Source organism: Microcaecilia unicolor, chromosome 7 (genome assembly GCF_901765095.1).
Source record: "Microcaecilia unicolor chromosome 7, aMicUni1.1, whole genome shotgun sequence".
NCBI lineage: Eukaryota > Metazoa > Chordata > Amphibia > Gymnophiona > Siphonopidae > Microcaecilia > Microcaecilia unicolor.
In genome coordinates this window covers 45482607-45506403 of record NC_044037.1, presented here as the reverse complement: position 1 = coordinate 45506403, position 23797 = coordinate 45482607, and the positions used below count along the sequence as shown (strand labels likewise).

At 45.2% G+C, this 23797-nt stretch overlaps 1 protein-coding gene across 1 annotated transcript in view; it reads right to left on the bottom strand.

The window, feature by feature from the left end:
* The window catches only part of GPC3 (glypican 3), a 574913-nt gene that overhangs the window by 190630 nt on the left and 360486 nt on the right, over positions 1 to 23797 (bottom strand). Inside the window, exon 6 of the mRNA XM_030209925.1 lies at positions 7412 to 7532. Coding sequence (XP_030065785.1) covers positions 7412 to 7532 — 121 coding nt within the window. The remainder of the gene's footprint in view (positions 1 to 7411; positions 7533 to 23797) is intronic.

Sequence of the window (23797 nt, the reverse complement as noted above, 5' to 3'; positions counted from 1 at the left end):
GCCAGCCTCAAATGTCATACCCAGCTCCGTGACAGCAGTATGTAGGTCCCTGGAGCAGTTTTAGTGGGTGCAGTGCACTTCAGGCAGGTGGACCCAGGCCCATCCCCCCCCTACCTGTTACACTTGTGGTGGTAAATGGGAGCCCTCCAAAACCCCCTCAAAACCCACTGTACCCACATCTAGGTGACCCCTTCATCCCTAAGGGCTATGGTAGTGGTCTACAGTTGTGGGTAGTAGGTTTTGAGGGGAATTTGGGGGGCTCAGCACCCCAAGGTAAGGGAACTATGCAGTTGGGAGTAATTTGTGATGTCCACTGCAGTGCCCCCTAGGGTGCCCGGTTGGTGTCCTGGCATGTGAGGGGAACCAGTGCACCACAAATGCTGGCTCCTCCCACTACCAAATGGCTTGGATTTGGCCAGGTTTGAGATGGCCACCATTAGTTTTCATTATCGGCGAAAACCAATGGCGGCCATCTCTAACGCCGGCAATCTCTAAGGGCGGCCCAAATGTTGAGATTTGGCCGGCCCCGAACATATTATTGAAACGAAACATGGCCGGCCATCTTGTTTTGATAATACAGTTGGGTACGCCGCTTGACAGGGCCGTCATTAGAGATGGCCGCCCTTATAGGTGGCCGGACCCGTTCGATTATGCCCCTCTATGTTGCCCTTATAAAATGTAATCAAATATAGCATTAAGAAAGTGTTATATATTATAAAATCCAAACTACAGTTCCAGCTCCTACTCAAAAGGCTAAGGGGATTTATTACTATCAAAATGCTTGTCAGCTACTTTTTATCTTAAGGGGTCCTCAGAAAACAATCGAGCCCTATTACAGCATTCATCTCACTCATGCAAGTGACTCTATGTGTGAGTATGATTATGCATCTGTATGAATGTCTATTTGTATGTATGTGTTGGGAGGGTGTGTGTTTCTATGTGTATTATATTTACTGACCCCCCCCCCCCCTTTTTAAATATTTCTGTAAAGGCACTTAAAATGAGGCTAGAATTTATGCGAATGCCCACAAGCTACTAAAACCGAGGCGACATAGAAGAGACATAAGCTTTTTCTGAAGATGAAGCAAGAAGTTGGGTGGAGAATATTTTCTTGGCTTTCTTTAAAATGTATGATAGATGTTTTCTATTTCCCTTAAGAAGTGATTTCCTTCATAAGAAATTTGCTGTACATCAGTTAAGTTATGCCTATTCAGCACTGACTGGAATTTTGTGGGCTGCAATTCTGAAGCCTTTTTCTGTTTTCTTTTCCCCCCTTTAGAAATTTGCTCTTTTTTTTTTGTTATATTTGTACCCTGTGCTTTCCCACTCATGGCAGGCTCAATGTGGCTTATATGGGGCAATGGAGGGTTAAGTGACTTGCCCAGAATCACAAGGAGCTGCCTGTGTCTGAAGTGGGAATTGAACTCAGTTCCCCAGGAGCAGAGTCCACCACCCTAACCACTAGGCCACTCCTCCACTCTCTATCATTGTGTTTGTACGTTTCTCCTCCTCTTCTTTACTGTGAGCTCATAGTGGGGTACCTAATTATTGTTTTGGCCTATTCTGGGTACGCTTCAAGCTTAGATTGTGGCCCTTTTATTTCTTTTTTTTTTTGTCAGTAATTTTATGAGTATTGAGAACCTAGTTCTGCTGCAAGTTCTTTCTTGTAACATATTATTGTAAAGCTATAAATATAAAAGAAAAAGAAAAATAAATTTGTGGAAACTCACATGGAGAAGAGTATGCATCCACTCTAACTATGTGCAAGTTATATAATTTATTCAACATTTGTTATACTGCTCATATTGAACACAAATCAGAGCAGTTTACAAAGATAACAATAAAATCAGAAAGTGAAAGGACCTCCAAAATCTTAGGGATAGGAAAGTAATATACACACATAGAATTATTTACTATTGTATTATGGACATGGTGCAATAAATACAAATGCAAATGGATACAAAGCTACTTCTAAACTTTATAACAGGCTAACACAAATTGTGTTCAGTAGGAAGCACAGTTAAGTTATAGTCTCAGTCCCCGCTGGAATAATGACTGTGAATTTGCTTGGTAAAATTTTGTCTATCAGGGTTAGCAGGATAGGAGGGTGTCATTATTTTTCTGATCCCCGTTACTGGCTTCCCAGGAAAATAATACTAAACTGAAGTGTTCATGACCTGCAGAAATTCAGTAGCCAGGCAGTGGATTCGCCACTGTTCCCTGTAATCCAAATGGGTGTCTTAAATCTCCACCACACCGTGTTAATATCACTTGTTTCAAAATGAACTATTTCAAGTAAATAAAAGTGTGAATTGTTCCGATGCAATGTGAAACCATAGGCGCTTGTAAAGTATGGATTCTAAGACAGGTCATGCTCAGTCTGTCCTTGAGATATTTGAAAAACATGAAGAAGGGGGAAGGGCATGTGATGACATAAAGGCAGAAGTTGAGGTGCAATTAGGAGTACTCTGGTAGTTACAGCATTGTAAGAGTTGGAGGCTTAAATCCTACTATTGCACTTTGTGAGCATGGGTAACTCACTTCATTCTCAGAATATGGGTTTAACGCATTTTAACATGGGACTAAGCCCATTTCTAATGTGAAAGTATTTTAGGCATTTTTCAAAAAATTTTTTTTGAGGTTCTATGCAAAGCAAGCGTTATCTGAAAAAGTTAACACAAGAGCACTTACCGTCTCCTGGAAATGCTGCAGACTACTTCTTAGGTTAAGTTTTATGCTTTTCTGCCTTAGATTTCCTGCTTTTGTTTTTTTTTTTGTGGGTCCTGATGTGGGATATTAAGGGGTCCTTTTACTAAGCTGTAGTAGGCACTAGTGTGCACTTATCACAGTTTAAGTTTGAAATCAGTGTGTGCTACTCGCATGATAGAAAATATTTTTTAGTTTTGCACGGAGGGGGCATGTCTGGGGTGGGGTGGGGTGAGGTGGAGAGTGGGCATTTCTGTGCTAATCAGTTAGCACAGCTGCATCACCGTGTACTGAGTAGCACAGGATTACCATGTGAGCTCTTATCGCCTACAAAACAGGTGTCGGTAAGTGCTGACGTTGGTAATTTTTTTTTAATGGCTGTGCACTAATGATGACCATAGCACATGACTATTGATGCAAAAAAGCAAATCAACTCTTTTACTGCTCTAGTAAAAATTGCCTTAGCAAACGGGAAAAACCCACATAAAGGCACTCAAAGACCACTTTATATTGCAGCTAATTTTTAGCAATTTAGTGCTCACTGCAAGCTGTTTGTCCAACGCTGGTGTTTCTTTGTGGTACATCAGAACTCAAGTTTTATTAGTATTTTTATATTTCTGATTGAACCAAATATTACTGTGAGCTTGAATAATTTTGGGGCCCTTGTTATTAAAGATACCCTTTGGGTTGCATTCTTGCAGACTAAGGGAAATGTTTTATTTAGGCAGTCTTTTACTAAAGCTTAGCTCGACTTATCTGCAGTGGGGCCCATTTTATTCCTAGGCTGCAGATAACTCGAGCTAAACTTTAGTAAAAGATCCCCTTATTTATTTATTTTAATGCTAGATAATTTTTTATTATCGAATAAGTAACCACGTGCAAACCTTCAAAACAGAAAAAAGAAGCAATACAATAATGCAACAGCTCAACCTGAAATGCAAAGGTTCAGATAACATACCATATTTTTCGGACTATAAGACGCACTGGACCATAAGACGCACCTAGGTTTTAGAGGAGGGAAATAGGAAAAAAAAAATTCGGACTATAAGAGGCACCTTTTTCCTCCTCTAAAACCTAGGTGCTCCGGTGCATCTTGTCTGAATCCTTCCCTCCGAGTTCGGGATCTCCCTCCTGCCCCGCCAAGTTCCGAGATCCCCTGCCCTCCTGCCCTCTGAGGTCTAAAAGTAATTTTACCTAGTCGGGGCTGCAGCGAAAAGCATGCAGGCTCAGCACGTCACTCTTCCCTTCTGTCTCTCTCAGCTCTCTGGTCCCGCCCTCAAACAGGAAATGAAGGCGGGACCAGAGCTGAGAGAGACAGAAGGGAAGAGTGACGTCCTGAGCATGCATGCTTTTCGCTGCAGCCCCGACTAGGTAAAATTACTTTTAGACCTCAGAGCCTGAGGGCAGGAGGGCAGGGGATCTCGGAACTCGGTGGGAGGGCGATCCCGGAACTTGGCAGGAGGGAGGGCGGCCGATCCCGAACTCGGAGAGAGGGCGGCCTGCTAAATTTCTCTACCTTTGGACTATAAGACACCCCCCCCCCCATTTCCTCCCAAATTTGGGGGGGGGGGGGGGAAAGTGCGTCTTATAGTCCGAAAAATACAGTACTCCGAACCCACTCCAGGTCTATCCCTTCCCCTAAACCCCACCCCCCATTTGTTGTAGACAAACAAATGCAACCAGTATCCAGAGGGCCTGGATTCTTATGACCCCTTGGACTAGCTACTCCTCCCCCCCCCCCCCCCCCAAGAATCCCACAAAAGACAAAACAGAAAAGGAAAAAGAAACCTAACACTTGAACACAAACATTTTACAAATAAGCCATCATACATTCCCTTTTACAACACCTGTTAATGCACAGATTCATATCTTCCTAGCACCTCTATGTTCTATATACATTCACCCTTCTAATCACATACACTATAAAATTTATCTTTTTCATGAAATTTCTTTAAACTTTAACTTTTACAACTATTCACTTCTTATATAAATGTAGTTTTTCACAGTACAATTTTTATGACTCTTATCCTGTTCTCCTGCCCTAATTATTGAAATGTAATTGTAACTGTATTTATTTTATTAGTTCATTGTAAGCCGCTTTGGGGCTGCAAAACTGTGGCAAAAGGCGGGGTATAAATGACCTTAAATAAATAAATAAATACTGTTATAGTTGACTTTTTGAAACTTCATATTTCCATAAACTCTAGTATTTACTTATAAAGTTAATCCTGATATCAACGAATTTGTTTCAGTTGTAGAAAGACAATGAAAATGTACCGGCTGATATTCAGGCAGTGGCAGTCAGTGTTTTTATGTCTGCACCGGCTGTATTCCCAGATATTCAGTGACAGTCCATGTCCATGCACAGTATCTGGTTGTATGTTGCTGGCTAAAACATATGCGGTTTAGTGCAATATTCAGCCCTTAATCCCTGGATTCTAAATAGCGTGCCTAGAGATCTGCCATGAAATCTTAGCATATTCTATAACAACGCATGTAACTGAAGGGTGCTGAAAAATGGCCTGCGCTGGTGTGGGTGCGTGTACTGGACGTGTGCAGGTCAATTTTTCACTACACCTGCTAAAAAGGCCTTTTTTTGCCGAAAATGGATGTGTGGCAAAATAAAAATCAGCATGCGTCCATTTTTTGCCCGAGACCTTACTGCCACCCACGCATTAACCAGGCCAGTTACCGCCCAGTTAGCGCCACGTGGTAGAAAGCAGAAAGTATTTTCTGCCATGCATTTTGGACACGTGTCCCACCCGGGGCATGCAGTAGCTGGGCGTTAGTTCTAATTTGACGTGCGTTGTACACGCATAGGCGCCTACTTTCTCTTAACCCTGTACCTTTCCGCCCCTCGTATCACTTTCCATTTATTGTACTTTCCTGTTTGTTAACTAAATGTTGTAAGCCACATTGAGACTGCCAGTGGTGGGAAATTGTGGGGTACAAATGGATATAAATAATAATAATAAATACTCATCTTAGTAAAAGGGCCTCTTAATTGGCTTAACAAGATAATCAGCATTGATAACAGTTCTTAACAAGCAATAATGAGCACTAATTGGCAATAATTACAATTTATACACACAACTCGCCAAACGTATGTTGTAATGCTGTGTGCCTAAATTCTAACGTGCGCAGGCAAAAAGGGGCATTTTGTGGGCGTTATTAAATTTACGCATGTAGTTATAGACTATGGCCCTCTGCGCCTAAATCTACGTGCCGGGATTTATGCCAAGTTCTCGTTGTTGGGATATCGACGAAGCGTATTCTATATACAGTGCCTAAATCTAGGTGCCATATACAGAATCTGGCCCTAACCGCATAAGATGAACCACATAAGATAGGACTGCTGTTTATGCGGCCCAGTTTATGCAGTTAAGGGCTGAATATTGACACTTAACTGCCCCTGTAATTTCCATGAGTTAGCTGGAATATTTAGCGGCACTAACTGGTTATATGCTGCTGAATATTCACAGTTAACTACAGAAAAGCAGTTTGAACAGCCAGGAGCCTTTTAGGCTGTTTAAATCACTTTGAATATCAGGCGGAACAATATATGCTCTATTATTACATTATTATTATTCTATTTACCATTAACCGTCTCTTTGCTTCATGTACAATTTCGTAATAGATTATCTAAATGTTAAACATCCATAGCTATCCCAGTATGTTTATGATACTGTATTGTAAAATTGGATTCTTACAACAAATTACTTTCTTATGCAATATTCTTTGTTATGTTTCCTATACTGTTTATTGTAAGCCACATTGAACTCAAACTTGTTTGGGATAATGTCACAAATAAAAAAAATAAATATGCAAGTGTCATAGAAACACAAGACAAAGTTGCTGTTGGAAATGACTTTAGAATTTCATGGGGGGGGGGGGGGGGGGGGAGGTCACAATCCAGCTCATAGGCAGCTGTAGAACAGATGACTTTATGCATTGTGTTGACATTGTAAGTAGTATACTATGCCATACTTTGTATTGTTTTTGAATATTTTTACTGCTGTAATTGCCTACTGCTCATGTTTGATCTATTCTTACTGTACACCGCCTTGAGTCAGAGGCGTAGCCAGACACCCGATGGGTGGGCAGAAGAACCTCGCCCCGTCCCACAGGTGATTTGGTCTCTCCTCTCGCCTGCATGCCATATGGTCTCTCAAACATCCCCCCTCTCCCATATACCTTTTAAATAGCAGATTTTCATCAGCAGCGAGAAGCAACTAATACACACTGCTCATGTTGGCCCCACACCCTTCCCTCTGATGCAGCTTCCTGTTTCCGCTTAGGCAGAAATACATCAGAGGGAAGGCTGTGGGGCCGGTGCAAGAAGTACGTATGTCACTGCTCACTGCAGGCGAAGATCTGCTACTTACAAGGTATGCAGGAGGGACAGTTGTTGGGAGTTTTTGGCTGGTGGGGCTTGGGGATCCCTGCCAGCCACATCATAGGTATGTTGCTACTGGGTGGGCCTGGGCCCACCCAAGCCCACCCTTGGCTACGCCACTGCCTTGAGTGAACACCTTCAAAAAAAGCAGTAAATAAATCCTAATAAACAAATAAATTAATGTGAAGAATAGTCTCCCAGAAAAGAGTGAACAAGAAAGCCTTCAAATCTACCTCATGCATAAAATACTTTCTTAAAAGGTGCCTCTATATATTAGATGACTGGCTGAAAATTGCAGAATGTACCCACCTGATTGATATGTTTCAGTTTGTCAATAATCTGACTAATTACAGGTTCAGGGCCCTTCATTTTCACATCATGGCTGACTGCTTGAGTTTTTGCAGTGTTTCTTACCATCTGAGGACTGAACCTGCACCAGTGAAAAGACAAAACAAACCTGATTGAAACTGCCCAGAATAGAGATTATGGAAGTATTATCTTTTGGTTAAACTTATTTTCTATGAAAATCAACAACACATGAAATGCTTTCAGTTATGCTTCAAAAATCCATGGAGACCAAGATTTAGAACTAGATCAAGGGTTCAGTGGAAGTACCATGCTATGCTGTACCAAGAACATGGGATCAGTTTCCAGATTAGGCGTTCCATCCCAAGCCAGCCAGTCCTGAGGATATAATGGAGGCAGCAATTGCAGCCCCTGGAGGAGGGCCAGCATGACCACTAGGCAAACTAGGCATCTACCCAGGATGGCATAATTTGGGGGGGGAGTGGGGTGGCAGTTAACAAGTCTTCAAATGACTCATTGCTGCTGGCATAGAGCCTTGCGCATCTGTAAATGTGCAAGGCCTGACAAGTCTCACTCCTCCAAACCTCATTTTCAGAGGGGGTGGGATCTGGCAGGTCTTGAGGATGCAGCGATGCTCATGGCCCCATACTGGTAGCAGTGAGTCTTGTTTAGACACATTATCCTGGAGGGGTTAGGAAAGGGAAGCTAATGAACAACTTGGGAGGGGGGAGGAAGAAATGGGAGATGTTAAACAGCTCAGGAGTAAGGAGAGAGCTGCTGGACATTTTGAGGTGGGGTAGGAGAGGAGAGAGATGCTGGATATCTGGGGGAAGGTTGAGAATGGAAAGGAGATCCTGGACGTGGCAGGGGAGGGCTATGAAGCATCTCTTGGGGGGGGGGGGGGGAGCACATGGCTGAAGGTTCACCTAAGGTGTCAGATACCGTTAGTCCAAACCTACCCTGGAGAGGGAAGCCCAATTATGCTGCACAAGCAACATCTGGTGTCTGGATCCAGCATTCAAGACTGCAGAATTGCAGGAGGTACCCTCAATAAAGATCACAATCAAATGGATTTCATCAATATTTTTGAAATCCTTACCTCGTAAGAAAACATATGCATGCAAAAGGTGGAAAATATAAAATTGGTTTTATTAATCAATTTGGAAGCAAAACTAGCAAGGTCACATCTAGATTTACGCACTCCTTCATGCTCTGCCAGTTCTATAAGACTCACCATCAATGAAGTTTGGCTTGAGATAGATGAAGTACTTGTTTGTTACGTAATTTTTTGACATTTTTTAATATATGAAAAGCATCAGCTCAGTATACTAGTTCAATATGCATAGACTACTTGTGAAATGAAGATCGCTATTCTGAGTTCACAGGTGTAAAAAGGAACATACCTTAAAAAAAAACAGAGACAAATATCTCCCAGTTCAGCCTGAAGATCCTTTTCAATGTAGAATTTGATAAATACGTCACCATGGGCCAAGAATTTCAAGATGTTTAATTTATGGAACAAAACAACCCAAGGTTGAGAAAGACTGAATAAAAAAAAATACTTACTTGTGGCCTGAGTACCAGGTGCATAGCTACTATTGAGCAAGCCCAGCAAAAAGCCCAGGGCTGCTCAATGGTAGGAGGTTCCTGCTGTCACAATGCCCTTTAACCCATTTGTTACCCTGTATTTTTTTATTTTTTATTTATTTATTACATTTGTATCCCACATTTTCCCACCTATTTGCAGGCTCAATGTTGGCTTACATATAACCGTAAAGGCATTCACCAATTCCCGTATGAACAAATACAAGGTAGTGACAGGTAGAATAAGGTTTGTATGGAATCGTAGACAGGAAGAGTTATTTTATGTCCATTGCGAGCTATAGTTTCGAAGACAAGAAGAGTTATTTTGTGTTTGATAAGGAAGGCAAAGAGAGACTTTGAAAAAAAGATTGTCTCGGAGTTATTTCTCTCTCTATCTTTCTCTCCTATTCCCCCCTTCCCCACTGCAGGACTGGCATCTCTGCAGCCCCTTGCACCCCTCCTACAATCAGGGCCGGTCTTAGGGCGAGGCGACCGAGGCAGCCGCATAGGGCCCGCGCTCAAGGGGGCCCCGCGCGGCGCGCCTGGGGTCGCCCTGCCCGCCGCTCCCCCCCCGACGATCGATTGCTGTTCCGTAAAAAATTTGAGAAGCGCCGAGTAGCAGGCAGCGCCTCGCGTCTGCCTTGCTAGTAAAAATCTCCTGCACGTCGTCGGGCCGGCCTTCCCGCATTAAGTCCCGCCCTCCTCTGAGGTAATAGGCTCTTCCCGCATTAAGTCCCGCCCTCCTCTGAGGTAATAGGCTCAGTTAGTGGGTGCAGCAGGAGTTGGTAGGTGGGTCGGGTCGGGTCGGGGGGGGGACTGAGATGGGAGAAGGGTGTGGGATGGGGGTTCTCAGTTGGGGGGAGGGGGTAAGGGGGACAGATGGGAGAAGGGTGTGGGATGGGGGTTCTCAGTTGGGGGAAGGGGTAAGGGGGACTCAGATGGGAGAAGGTTGCAGGGTGGGGGTTCTCAGATGGGGGGAGGGCTAAGGGGGACTCAGATGGGAGAAGGTTGCAGGATGGGGGTTCTCAGATGGGGGGAGGGGGTAAGGGGGACTCAGATGGGAGAAGGGTGTGGGATGGGGGTTCTCAGATGGGAGAAGGGGGCTGGAACTGGGGTTTGAGAAGGGGCCATATGGGAAATGGGGGCCATGCATGGGGCTGGTGGGAAAATAGGGCATGCGTGGGTCAGGTGGGAGAATGGTTCTGGGGCTGAAAAGGGGGGCTCTAATACAAGGCATGTGGATGAAGGGGGCTGGAACTGGGGGCTGAAAAGGAGGGTAGGTGGGATAAGGGGGCTAGTACTGGGACTGGAGGCTGAAAAGGGGCAGGGGCTGAAACTGTGGGTACTGGGGGCTGAAAAGGAGATAGGGAGAAGTGGCTGGGGCTGAAGCTTGGGACTGGTGAGAGAAAAGGGCTGGGGACTGGGGTTGAAACTGGGGGCTGAAAAGGGGACAGGGAGGAGTGGCTGGGGGCTGAAGCTCGGGACTGGTGGGAGAAAAGGGCTGGGGCTGAAACGGGGGACTGGTGGGATAGTGGGGATGGAACTGGGGGCTGAAAAAAAGGGGCAGAGAGAGGGGCAGATCCTGGATGGAAGGGGGAGCGAGAGGGAGGGCAGACCCGGAAGATGGGAGAGGGAGGGCAAATGGTGGATTGAAGGGGCAGAGAGAAAGGGCAGACAGTGGATGGAAGGGATAGAAAGGGCAGACTGTCGCGTGCCCGAGGACCTTGGCACACTGTCAGGCTTCTTCCCCGGGAGCACTGGTTTCGTGAGTCCTTGGGCCACTACCGTGGAGCGGCAGTGGCAGGCAAGATCACCTACAAGGTAGAGATAAGACAAGACTGGACCGGAACTCCGGACTGGAGTTCTACACTGGAACACTCGGAACTGGAACGCACCGGACAGGTGCGCACTGGAGTGGGGCCCGCTGGACTGGACACACTGGAGTGGCCCCACTGGACTGGAACATACAGGAGTGAAACCCGCTGGACTGGAACACACTGGAGCGGAACCCGCGGAACTGGAACACCCTGGACCTTGGCTTCACCTACACTTGACTGCCTTCCCCCTCGGGTTGAGCCCTCAGGTTCTGGCAGCCGGTAGGACTTACAGGAACAGCAGGAATGAAGATCCAGGAGTGCCCCCTGGCACCTAGGAAGGCAAGGCAGACCAGCAGGAACTGTCCGGGTTCTGGCAGTCAGCAGGAATCAACACAATGACTAGTAGACTGTACCCAGGCTAATAGGAACGCTATACCCAGGCAACCAGTCATACACAAGAACATACCCAGAGCAAACTCAGGAGACTTAGAAAAGCTATACACCAGCTAACAACAAAGCTGTGCCCAAGCTAACCAGTCATGCACTGGAAACATACACAGAGCAAACTCAGGAGACTTAGTAAAGCTATACACCAGCTAACAACAAAGCTGTGCCCAAGCTAACCAGTCATGCACTGGAAACATACACAGAGCAAACTCAGGAGACTTAGTAAAGCTATACACCAGCTAACAACAAAGCTGTGCCCAAGCTAACAAGTCATGCCCTGGAAACATACACAGAGCAAACTCAGGAGACTTAGTAAGCTATACACCAGCTAACAACAAAGCTGTGCCCAAGCTAACAAGTCATACACTGGAAACATACACAGAGCAAACTCAGGAGACTTAGTAAAGCTATACACCAGCTAACAACAAAGCTGTGCCCAAGCTAACAAGTCATGCACTGGAAACATACACAGAGCAAACTCAGGAGACTTAGTAAAGCTATACACCAGCTAACAACAAAGCTGTGCCCAAGCTAACAAGTCATGCCCTGGAAACAAACACAGAGAACTAGCGGAGCTAGGCACAGGCTACAAACCAGACGGTGCTAAGCTGGCTAATCTAACACTAGGAATAAACACAGAGAACTAGCAGAGCAAAACACAGAAGGATAGGAAGCCCACAGAGCAATAAACACAGAAGGGCTGGAAGCCCACAGAACAATAAACACAGAAGAGCTGGAAGCCCACAGAACACAAGGCAAGGAAAGCAAACAGTGCTAACAGCACACTAACCTCGGGACCTAAGGCACTGCCGAGGAAATGGCAATGCAAAGGCCAGGACTGTAGTCTTCAAGTCACTAATAAAGCCCTTCAACACCAGAGCCACAGGTGCAGCAATCACCTTGCAACCAAACAGAGGCTTGACACACAAAGCAGTCATCCCATAGGAAGGAACAGCGGGAGCCATCTTGGATACTGGCAAGGAGGAGGAAGCGGCAGCCATCTTGGAAGAGGCAAAGCCCACACAGGTGAGGTTCAGTAGGGCAATCAGCACACAGAGCCAGAGAGAAACTAAGACAGAGACAGACACAGAGACAAGCAGAAGCCAGCACAGCCACTGACTCCCAGAAACAGGGTAAGTATGAGGGTGGTCACGGCCACAGACGTGACAGTACCCCCTCCTCAAGACCCCCCTCTCGGTCTCCCTGAGGAGTTCGGGTGTCCAGGGGTAACTATGGTGAAACCTCCTGATGGGTCTCAAAAGCCCGACATAGATCACTGGACTGGAAGTCACAAAGAAGTTCAAAACTGGCAGACAGGAGCGGAACTTGTCAACAGGGGGCTCCTTCCAATCACCGCTGGGCCAACTCAGGAACTTGGATGCATCAAGAGGACCCACATTCAAAAGGCACCCTTCTCCGAGGGAACCCAGACTGAACTCAGGAAGCAAACCGGGACTGGGACCCGGACTAGAGTCAAAAAGCAAACCGGGCCTGGGACCCAGGCGGGCGTCAGAAGTTTGACTGGCACTGGAACTCAAAGCAGGCTCAGCATCTTGGCTGGAAGTGGAACTAGGAACGGACTCAGCATCTTGGCTGGAACTGGAGCTCGGAGCAGGGTCAGCATCTTGGCTGGAACTGGAGCTCGGAGCAGGGTCAGCATCTTGGCTGGAAGTAGAACTTGGAACGGACTCAGCATCTTGGCTGGAACTGGAGCTCGGAGCAGGGTCAGCATCTTGGCCGGAACTGGAACTTGGAACTGGCTCAGCATCTTGGCTGGAACTGGAGCTCGGAGCAGGGTCAGCATCTTGGCTGGAACTGGAACTTGGAACAGACTCAGCATCTTGGCTGGAACTGGAGCTCGGAGCAGGGTCAGCATCTTGGCTGGAAGTGGAACTTGGAACGGACTCAGCATCTTGGCTGGAACTGGAGCTCGGAGCAGGGTCAGCATCTTGGCTGGAACTAGAACTTGGAACTGGCTCAGCATCTTGGCTGGAACTGGAGCTTGGAACAGAAGTTGAACCGGGACTGGGACCCGGACTGGAATCAGAAGCTTGACTGGCAGGGCCCCTCAAACTGGACTCAGGAGCTTGGCTGGGAGCGCCCCGCGAACTGGACTTTAACTGAGGCTTGGCAGAACACAACCTTTGGACAGGGATCGGAGACTCGAGCAGAAGCGCCACTCGAACTGGCCTTCGGAGCTTGATTGGAGGTACCCTCCAGACTGGAAGCGGAGGTGCCACCTGAACCACCCTGTGGACTGGCATCGGAGGCTTGGTTAGAAGCCCCCCTCGAACTGGACTCAGTGGCTTGACTGGACGGGTCACTTGAACAAGAACCGGAGACTTGACCCGAAGCGCCACTTGCACAGGAATCTGAGGCTCCATCGAAGGCTTCCCTCGGACTGGACTCGGAGACTTCAAAGGGCGTGCCACTTGAACGAGGACTGGAGGCTCGACCTGGAGCGCCACTTGCATAGGAATCTGAGGCTCCGTCAGAAGCACCCCACGGACTGGACTCAGAGGTTTCAGAGGGCGTGCCAGTTGAACGAGGACTGGAGGCTCGACCTGGAGCACCACTCGAACAGGAATTCGAGGCTCCATCGAAAGCCTCCCTCGGACTGGACTCGGAGCCTTAAGTGGCATCGTTACTTGGACTTGAATTGGAGGTTCAGTATGAAGCATCCCCTGGACTGGACTCAGGCTCTTAAGCGGCCGCGCTACTTGAACTGGGGTCAGGGGCTTGGTAGGAAGTACCCCTCGGACCGGCTTAGGAGCTTGGCTGGACTTGACATCCCAAACAGGAGCTGAACTGCGAGGGGCACCCCGATTGTTCTGTACCACCCGCTGGGAAGCCCCGAGCATGGGCCTTCCACAGCGTATTCGTTCAGCCTCCGCTTCTGGAGTATCCCGCAGGGCTGGCTCCTCGAGGAGTCTGTAGCGGTATTCATAAAGCTGAGTCAACGGATCAATATCCGAAACTGGGCTATGGCGGACCCTACACCTCTGGAGACGCTTTCGCTCAGCTGCCGCTTCCAAAGTATCTCTCAGGGTTGGATCAGACAAAAGTTTCTTCCGGTAGTCGCGGAGGGTCAAAAAACGATTCACAGAAAAAATTGGGTTGATATAGGGATCGGACCACAAATTAAGGACTACCTCCGGATGGTTCGTGAGGAATTCGGACATGGACGGTAGTCCCCGCTGGGCGGATGATCTTGCCGGACTCATGGCCTTTGCATTCTGTCGCGTGCCCGAGGACCTTGGCACACTGTCAGGCTTCTTCCCCGGGAGCACTGGTTTCGTGAGTCCTTGGGCCACTACCGTGGAGCGGCAGTGGCAGGCAAGATCACCTACAAGGTAGAGATAAGACAAGACTGGACCGGAACTCCGGACTGGAGTTCTACACTGGAACACTCGGAACTGGAACGCACCGGACAGGTGCGCACTGGAGTGGGGCCCGCTGGACTGGACACACTGGAGTGGCCCCACTGGACTGGAACATACAGGAGTGAAACCCGCTGGACTGGAACACACTGGAGCGGAACCCGCGGAACTGGAACACCCTGGACCTTGGCTTCACCTACACTTGACTGCCTTCCCCCTCGGGTTGAGCCCTCAGGTTCTGGCAGCCGGTAGGACTTACAGGAACAGCAGGAATGAAGATCCAGGAGTGCCCCCTGGCACCTAGGAAGGCAAGGCAGACCAGCAGGAACTGTCCGGGTTCTGGCAGTCAGCAGGAATCAACACAATGACTAGTAGACTGTACCCAGGCTAATAGGAACGCTATACCCAGGCAACCAGTCATACACAAGAACATACCCAGAGCAAACTCAGGAGACTTAGAAAAGCTATACACCAGCTAACAACAAAGCTGTGCCCAAGCTAACCAGTCATGCACTGGAAACATACACAGAGCAAACTCAGGAGACTTAGTAAAGCTATACACCAGCTAACAACAAAGCTGTGCCCAAGCTAACAAGTCATGCCCTGGAAACATACACAGAGCAAACTCAGGAGACTTAGTAAAGCTATACACCAGCTAACAACAAAGCTGTGCCCAAGCTAACAAGTCATGCACTGGAAACATACACAGAGCAAACTCAGGAGACTTAGTAAAGCTATACACCAGCTAACAACAAAGCTGTGCCCAAGCTAACAAGTCATGCCCTGGAAACAAACACAGAGAACTAGCGGAGCTAGGCACAGGCTACAAACCAGACGGTGCTAAGCTGGCTAATCTAACACTAGGAATAAACACAGAGAACTAGCAGAGCAAAACACAGAAGGATAGGAAGCCCACAGAGCAATAAACACAGAAGAGCTGGAAGCCCACAGAACAATAAACACAGAAGAGCTGGAAGCCCACAGAACACAAGGCAAGGAAAGCAAACAGTGCTAACAGCACACTAACCTCGGGACCTAAGGCACTGCCGAGGAAATGGCAATGCAAAGGCCAGGACTGTAGTCTTCAAGTCACTAATAAAGCCCTTCAACACCAGAGCCACAGGTGCAGCAATCACCTTGCAACCAAACAGAGGCTTGACACACAAAGCAGTCATCCCATAGGAAGGAACAGCGGGAGCCATCTTGGATACTGGCAAGGAGGAGGAAGCGGCAGCCATCTTGGAAGAGGCAAAGCCCACACAGGTGAGGTTCAGTAGGGCAATCAGCACACAGAGCCAGAGAGAAACTAAGACAGAGACAGACACAGAGACAAGCAGAAGCCAGCAAAGCCACTGACTCCCAGAAACAGGGTAAGTATGAGGGTGGTCACGGCCACAGACGTGACACAGACAGTGAATGGAAGGGGCAGAGATAGAGGGCAGATGTGCACGAAAGGGGCAGGGAGAGAGGGCAGACATTGGATGGAGGGGACAGCAGAGAGGGCAGACACTGGATGGCAGAGAGAGGGCGAAGACAGATGCTGGATGGAAGGAAGACAGTGAAAAGAAGATGAGGAAAGCAGAAACCAGAGACGACAAACTGTAAATAAAATATATATTTTTCTTTTTTTGCTTTAGGATATAGTATTGTAGCTGTGTTAATAAATGTTTATAATAGAACATGTAAATAAGGTAATCTTTTTATTGGACTAATTTTAATACATTTTGACAAACTTTCGGAGAACAAAGCCCCCTTCCTCAGGTCAGGATAGGATACTGTAACAGCTCTATACTGTTGACCTGAGGACGGAGGTTTTGGCCTCTGAAAGCTAAATGTATTAGTCCAATAAAATGGTATTATTTTATTTTCTATATTTGTTTTATTTCTATTTGTTAATTTGTAAAGTGGTGATTGGTATTTGTTAGTTTTTTTTTCAAATTTACATCTGTTGTCTTTATATTTTGCACAGTACTAGGGGACATTTTCTGTTTCTGTGGTGTTGTATTGTATGCAGAATCTGGCATCTTGGGGGTTCAGTTTAATTTTTGTCTAAATAGAAAGTTAAATATTACTACTTATTCTATAGTGGATTAGGGTGTATCTGTGTTTGTGAAAAAGACATGGTTTTCAGTTGGCATTGACTGTGCAGGATCGACAAGCCCTGGAGCTGGGGGCCTTGGAGCTCGGAGGGAGGGGTGGCCGGCTCTGGAGTTAGGGTGGGTGTGGAGCTACGGTGGGGGCGGAGCTAGGGTGGGGTGGGGCTAGGGTGGGCGGGGCTAGGGTGGGGCCCCGTCAAATTGGTCTGCATAGGGCCCCGCACTTGCTAAGACCGGCCCTGCCTACAATCCTTCTAACCTGGCTCCGGCAGCAGCAGTGATAATAACAGCTAGACTCCAGCAGGCCCTACCAGGGCCTTTCCTCTGTTGGGTCCTACATTTGCTGAGGAAGGGCCCTGGTGGAGCTGGCCGGAGGTTAGCTGTTATGAAAGCTCCTGCTGCCAGCACCAGATTAGAGGACTATGGGGGGCAGAGATGCCAGCCTCGTGGGACAGGAGAGGGGGTGGCAGATGGAGAGATGCAGGGCCTGTAGGGGAGGGGGAGGAGGAGAACAAAGAAGACAGATAGACTGGAAAGGGGAGAAATGCTGGACCAATGGAGGGAGGGAGAGAGAAATACTGAACCACAAGGGGGAGGGGTGAGAGAGGGAGAGATGCTGGCTCTGAGGTGGGGCGGGCAAGGGTGGCAGGGAAGAAAAATGGTAAGATGCTAGCCTCAGGGTGGGTTGTGCAGGAGAAGAGGAAGAGAAAAGGGAGAAACTGGACAAGGGGCGGGACAGGGACACAGAGAGGAGATACCAGAGTAATAGAGGGACACAGTAAAGAAATGCTGAACATGAGGGAAGGACATGGACAGGCCAGATAAGGGATAGCAAAATAAAATGGATGGTGGACTGAGAGAAGAAACATCAAAACAACAGGAGATCCTGGAAAGAGAGTTAATTAAAAAACAGAAAAAAGAAACACTGGCAGCAAAGTAATGCTCAGACAACAAAGGTAGAAAAATAGTTTTTTTTCAGAATATATTAATTAAAATATGTCAGCTCTGATATCTTGCATTTCAGTTTCTATTTCTACTGCTATGACAGTTTTTCTATATAGCTCTGGAATGGGTTTGCTTTTTCAAGGTTTTTTTTTTTTTTTTTTTTAATGGAGCTCTGAATGGATTCCTTCTCCTCCCCTGGTCCCTACTACCTCAGGAGAGATGGCATTATAGGGGGCCCAATTTCCACCCAGGACCCATTCAGTCCTGAGCACCTCAGATCAAACCAGATATGAACCTAAATATCCAAACTGACAGAGGCAGATGGCACATTACAGACTAAGGACCAATGTCCACTTCATCAGATGCATGAATCATCATGCATTTGATGAAATGGATTTTGGTTCTCAAAATCACACGTCTCAATAAATTGGCTAGCCACCTACCTCTGTCAATTTTGAGACATCAGACTAACAGGGATACCCCTTTTAAGGTGTTTGGTTTTTTTTTTTTTTCTTCAAACATCCAAATGAATCACAGAAAAAAAATAGTCATGCTAGAATGAAAAGTTTGAAAACAAGATAAAAACATATTTAAATAAGCATTATCAGCTGATACTGTGATCCTTGATGAAGATCTTTTTCAGGATTGAAACACCAATTAGAATATAATAAGATGTGTCATGCTGGGTCAGACAAAAGGTCCATTGAGCCCTGCATCCTGTCTCATGCAGTGGCCAATCCAAGGCACAAGTACCAGGCAGGATCCCATGGAGCAGAGTTATTACCTTTGCTCACTCCCAGGGATAAGCATGGTTTTCCACAAATCTACCTAGTTAATAATGGTTTCTCAACTTTTCCTACAGGTTCTTCTCTAAATCCCTTTTAAACCCAGCTATACTACCTTGACCACATTCTCCAGCAACAAATTCCACAGCAATGTGCACTGAATTTAAAAAAAAAAAGGTTTTCTCCAGTTTGTTTTAAAGGCATTACCTAGTAGATTCATGGAGTTCCTCCCTAATCTATTTGAAAGAGTAAATAATAGAGACTGGCAGACAGAAAAGTTTTGTTTCATATAATTTCCCCTATCATTTCCGGTAATGTTCATTTTAATCGTTTTTGCTTGGCCATTTTTTCGTCATGGGAGCAAAGTTGTATAGACCCAAAGGGCACTGATGAGTTCCACACAGTCACACAAATCAAAACCAAAGGAAGTGGAAGAAGCCAACCAAAATGTCCAGGATGACCAAAGTTTATTCTTCAAACAAAATGCTGATAGAACAACCCAACATGAGCTGTGTTTCGACAAACACAGTCCTCGTCAAGGAATCTTAATAAAAACAAATAAACATAAATAAATAAAATAAAACATATAAATACAAACAGAGTAATAATCCAACAGACACATTGAAATCATGACGAAGACTGTGTTTGTCGAAACACGGCCTGTCTTAGGTTGTTCTATCAGCATTTTTTTGAAGAATAAACTTTGGTCATCTTGGACATTTTGGTTGGCTTCTTCCACTTCCTTGAGCAAAGTTGTATAGTCCACACTCTATTGAAAGAGTGCACCTTATTTGGAAAAAAGGCACATTCTTTTCCCCGACAGCATGTGCATGCTATTCATGCATGCACAGTGGTTCACAGTAGTTAAGTAGCCTAATGATTACAGTGGGCTTTGATCCTGACAACCTGGGCTCCATTGTCAATGCAGCTCCTTGTAACCTTGGGCAAGTCACCTAACCATTGCCCCAGGTACAAAAACTCAGGGCCCCTTTTACAAAGCGGTGGTAAGCCTAACACGGGCTTACAGCTCACTCAAAGAGAAGTACCGCAGGGCTACCACAGCAGTCCGGTGGTAGTTCCCACATATCAAAAACACGTGCCAATGCCAGCACAGGCCCCCCTTTTGCCACAGCTTCATAAAAGGGGCCCTCAGATTGTGAGCTCTCTAGGGACAGAGAAAGCACCTGCTTATAGGGCCAAATTCTATATAAGGTGCCTAAAAAATCCACACGGTAAATATGTCCGCCTAAGCGTATTCTATAAGTGGCGCCTAGATTTAGGTGCAGTTTATAGACTATGCTTAGTTGATATCACAGCGCTTAAAAGTAGACACATCCATTTTATACCAATGAAAACGTGGCGCAATTCCATGCACGTAGATTTACAAGCACTGGGCCAATTCCCTGCATGTAGATTTACAGACACGTAAATTTCATAATGCCCATGAAATGCCCATAGCCATGCCCTTTTTGAATTGTGTGCAATAGAATTTAGGTGCAGTACGTTACTGAATATGTTTAGCAAGCTGTGCATGCAAATTCTAATAATTGCCAATTAGTGTTCATTATTGCTTGTAAAGTGCTGTTACCAACGCTGATTAGCTTATTAAGCCAGTTAAGTGCGTTGTTATGGAATACGTTTAGATTTTGGGATGGAACTCTACTATATAGAATCCAGGGGCACTATATAGAATACAGCACTGTATACATCTAGTAGCACTATAGAAATGATTACTAGTAATAGAACATGCACACTATCAGGAAAGGAGCGCACCCTAGAGGCGCATTAGCGTTTATAGCGCATGCTAAAAACACTAGAGCACCTTAGAAAACAGGGCCCTAAGATTCTTTTCTTGGGTAATTACTTCTAACATGGAACCCAGCATTCAAAAATCTAGAGCACATATCCATTCATTATAATACTAACACTTAAGTCAATTTAATATAGTAATCTCTGTTTAGGGATCAAAATGGACCACTTAAAAAAAAACAACAACCCAGGATTTAAACTAGAAAGCTTGTCCGCAAGAATATATAACTGCATATTATTTTCAAACACTTTGTAGCTAAACTAAATCATACATAGTAGATATGCATACTAAAATCTAATATCTAGTTTAAATGTTACCTTATCTTGGGCAAATGATCTTACAGAAAATACTCACATAGCGCCATCTTGTGGAAATATTATTGCAGTGATACAACATTGTTAAGAGCCTTAGTTGAAAAATATTTTACTTATAGGCAAGTGAGAAACCCCCTTTAAAATCAGGTCTAGAAAGTTGCTTAAAGGATGCACTATAAACAAAATATAATCAGGAATTACAATAGGAAAATACAGGATAATATAACATCCAAATGATGAATCCTCAATGGGTTATAAATAGCCATGTTGTATGGGGTAATAATCGCCCAAAGGACAGGCATAAAAGTGAATTAGGGAATCACTCAAAGACTGTACTAAAGCTACAAGCTATTAGGGATATGATTTCATTAACAATAAAATAGAAAATTTCAATGATCCCGTTAAAGTGAGTCAGCCTCTCAATATTCTCTCTCCCCCTCCCTCATCTCTTGATCAAAACCAAAGTGACCTCTTCCTCTTCTCAAGCCCATCTCCTACCCCTACCTACCTACCTACCTACCTACCTACCTACCAAAGCTAGTCATTCCATTTTCTCCAAACCTACTACTACTACTTAACATTTCTAGAGCGCTACTAGGGTTACGCAGCGCTGTATAGTTTAACAGAGAAGGACAGTCCCTGCTCAAAGGAGCTTACAATCTAAAGGACGAAATGTCAAGTTGGGGCAGTCTAGATTTCCTGAAAGGTATAGAGGTTAGGTGCCGAAGGCGACATTGAAGAGGTGGGCTTTGAGCAAGGATTTGAAGATGGGAAGGGAGGGGGCCCAATATGAACTCACAGGAAGACAGTTCCTTATCTCCTAATGGCATGGCATTCAATGCCACATGGCACTGATTAGCGATAACCTCCAACTTTGATACCAAGCAGGACTGGATGCTAGATAGTAGGAGAAAACAAATCCTGCCCTCACCAGGGGATTTATGCAAGAACCTTATGTTGAGTTTCAGTGCTGTTAAATGTGTATATTTCTGATACTGTTTCATGTTAATCCTATTATTAGGTTTCAATTTACTGTTTTCAAGTTTATCTCAATTATTGTATTTATGTTTATCCTTGGTGATTTTACTATTGTTATGCTGTTAACACAATTGTAATTTTTATGTTAAACTGTACCTGCTGTACACAACCTTGGGTGAATCTCTTCATAAAACGGTTAATAAATCCCAATAAATAAATAAATGTTAGATGTACCTTTCACAGTACCTTGTGGGCTATACATACCATCACTTTACTATATTTTTAGTAAAACAACTTTTATTATTACATGCATTACAATCAGAAAGATGATCTTCAAATAGCAATTTTACTGAGAATAGTTAAGTGTCCGGGGCTACTGTCTGATCATCTTTTAAAATAGAAAAGAAGCTGCAAAGCCACATTTGCACACGATGCACAGTATGTACACCTTTGGGGCAAGGCTGCGATCCTTGATGCATATCCTGTATCCTTTCCTTATGGCAAAACAGGTATCATAAGAGGCCGCGATTCAAATTCTGCCCTCTGGGCAAATTCATGTCTCCTTAGTTTCTATAACTGATAGAAGTCCTATGGCCTAAAACAGGTGGCAGGTCTTTAGACCTATCTGTGCTGAAACATGAGAAGGGTTCAGGCTCTGGCTCCTACATCACAGGAAGCACATGACTTAATATATCAGCCTCTTTGATGTGACACAAGGTATTACAAAGTCAATCAGCAGAGTAGCCCGTATTGTTTTCACTTGCCTCTCAGGAGGATATGAAGGGATAGAAACAAGAATTTGTGAGACAGTAACCTCAAAGAGTAATTAATTTTCCTGGTAAATTACTGTCATTCGAGATATACCATTGAGTTAATCACATGATGAGGACATTTCACATGCATGTTGAGCTAAACCTGCATATATATATATTTTTTTTAACCTTAAACTTTTGTTGGTACCACTGATACACATTCTGATCCGCAATAATACAAAAGAAAGATGTAACAGAGCATCTCTCTTTTTCTCTCTCTTACTACTATTACTACTACTACTTATCATTTCTATAACGCTAACAGATGTATGCAGCACTGAACACAGACATGTAAGAGACAGTCCCTGCTTGACAGAGCTTACAATCCATTCAAGACAAACAGAGCAAATAGGGGTTTCATTTATTATGAGAATCATTAAAAGAACATGAGTATGAAAAAGGTGAATAAGGGGTTAAGAGTTAAAAACGACCTCAAAAAGATGGGCTTTTAGCCTAGGTTTGAATAGGGCCATAAAAAGAAGTCTATTCCAGGCATGAAGGCATAAAAGATGAAAGGAATGGAATCTGGAGTTGGAAGTGCTGGAGAAAGTTACAAAAACAGCAGTGACTGGAGAACGGATTTCTCAGGGAGGGATGTAGAGAAAGATAAGAGAATACAGATACTGAGCAGCTGCAAAATAAATACACTTGTAAGCCAGTAATAGAAATTTGAACTGTATAAAGGAATGGATAAGGAGCCAATTAAGTGACTTGAGAATAGGGGCTATGTGTGAGTGTAGTGGCATTTGTAGAATTTTGAACAGATTGAAGGGAGAGAGATGATTTATTGGGATACCAGTGAAAAGCAGGTTGCTGTAGTTTAAGAAGGAGATTATTTTTTTTTCTTACATTTGTACCCTGCGCTTTCCCACTCATGGCAGGCTCAATGTGGCTTACATGGGGCAATGGAGGGTTAAGTGACTTGCCCAGAGTCACAAGGAGCTGCCTGTGCCTGAAGTGGGAATTGAACTCAGTTCCTCAGGACCAAAGTCCACCACCCTAACCACTAGGCCACTCCTCCACTGTTGCTACTATTTGAGATTCTACATGGAATGTTGCTATTCCACTAGCAACATTCCATGTAGAAGTTGGCCCTTGCAGATCACCAATGTGGCCGCGCAGGCTTCTGCTTCTGTGAGTCTGACGTCCTGTCAGACTCACAGAAACAGAAGCCTGCGCAGCCTTCTACATGGAATGTTGCTAGTGGAATAGCAACATTCCATCTAGAATCTCCAATAGTATCTATTTTATTTTTGTTACATTTGTACCCCGTGCTTTCCCACTCATGGCAGGCTCAATGCGGCTTACATGGGGCAATGGAGGGTTAAGTGACTTGCCCAGAGTCACAAGGAGCTGCCTGTGCCTGAAGTGGGAATTGAACTCAGTTCCTCAGGACCAAAGTCCACCACCCTAACCACTAG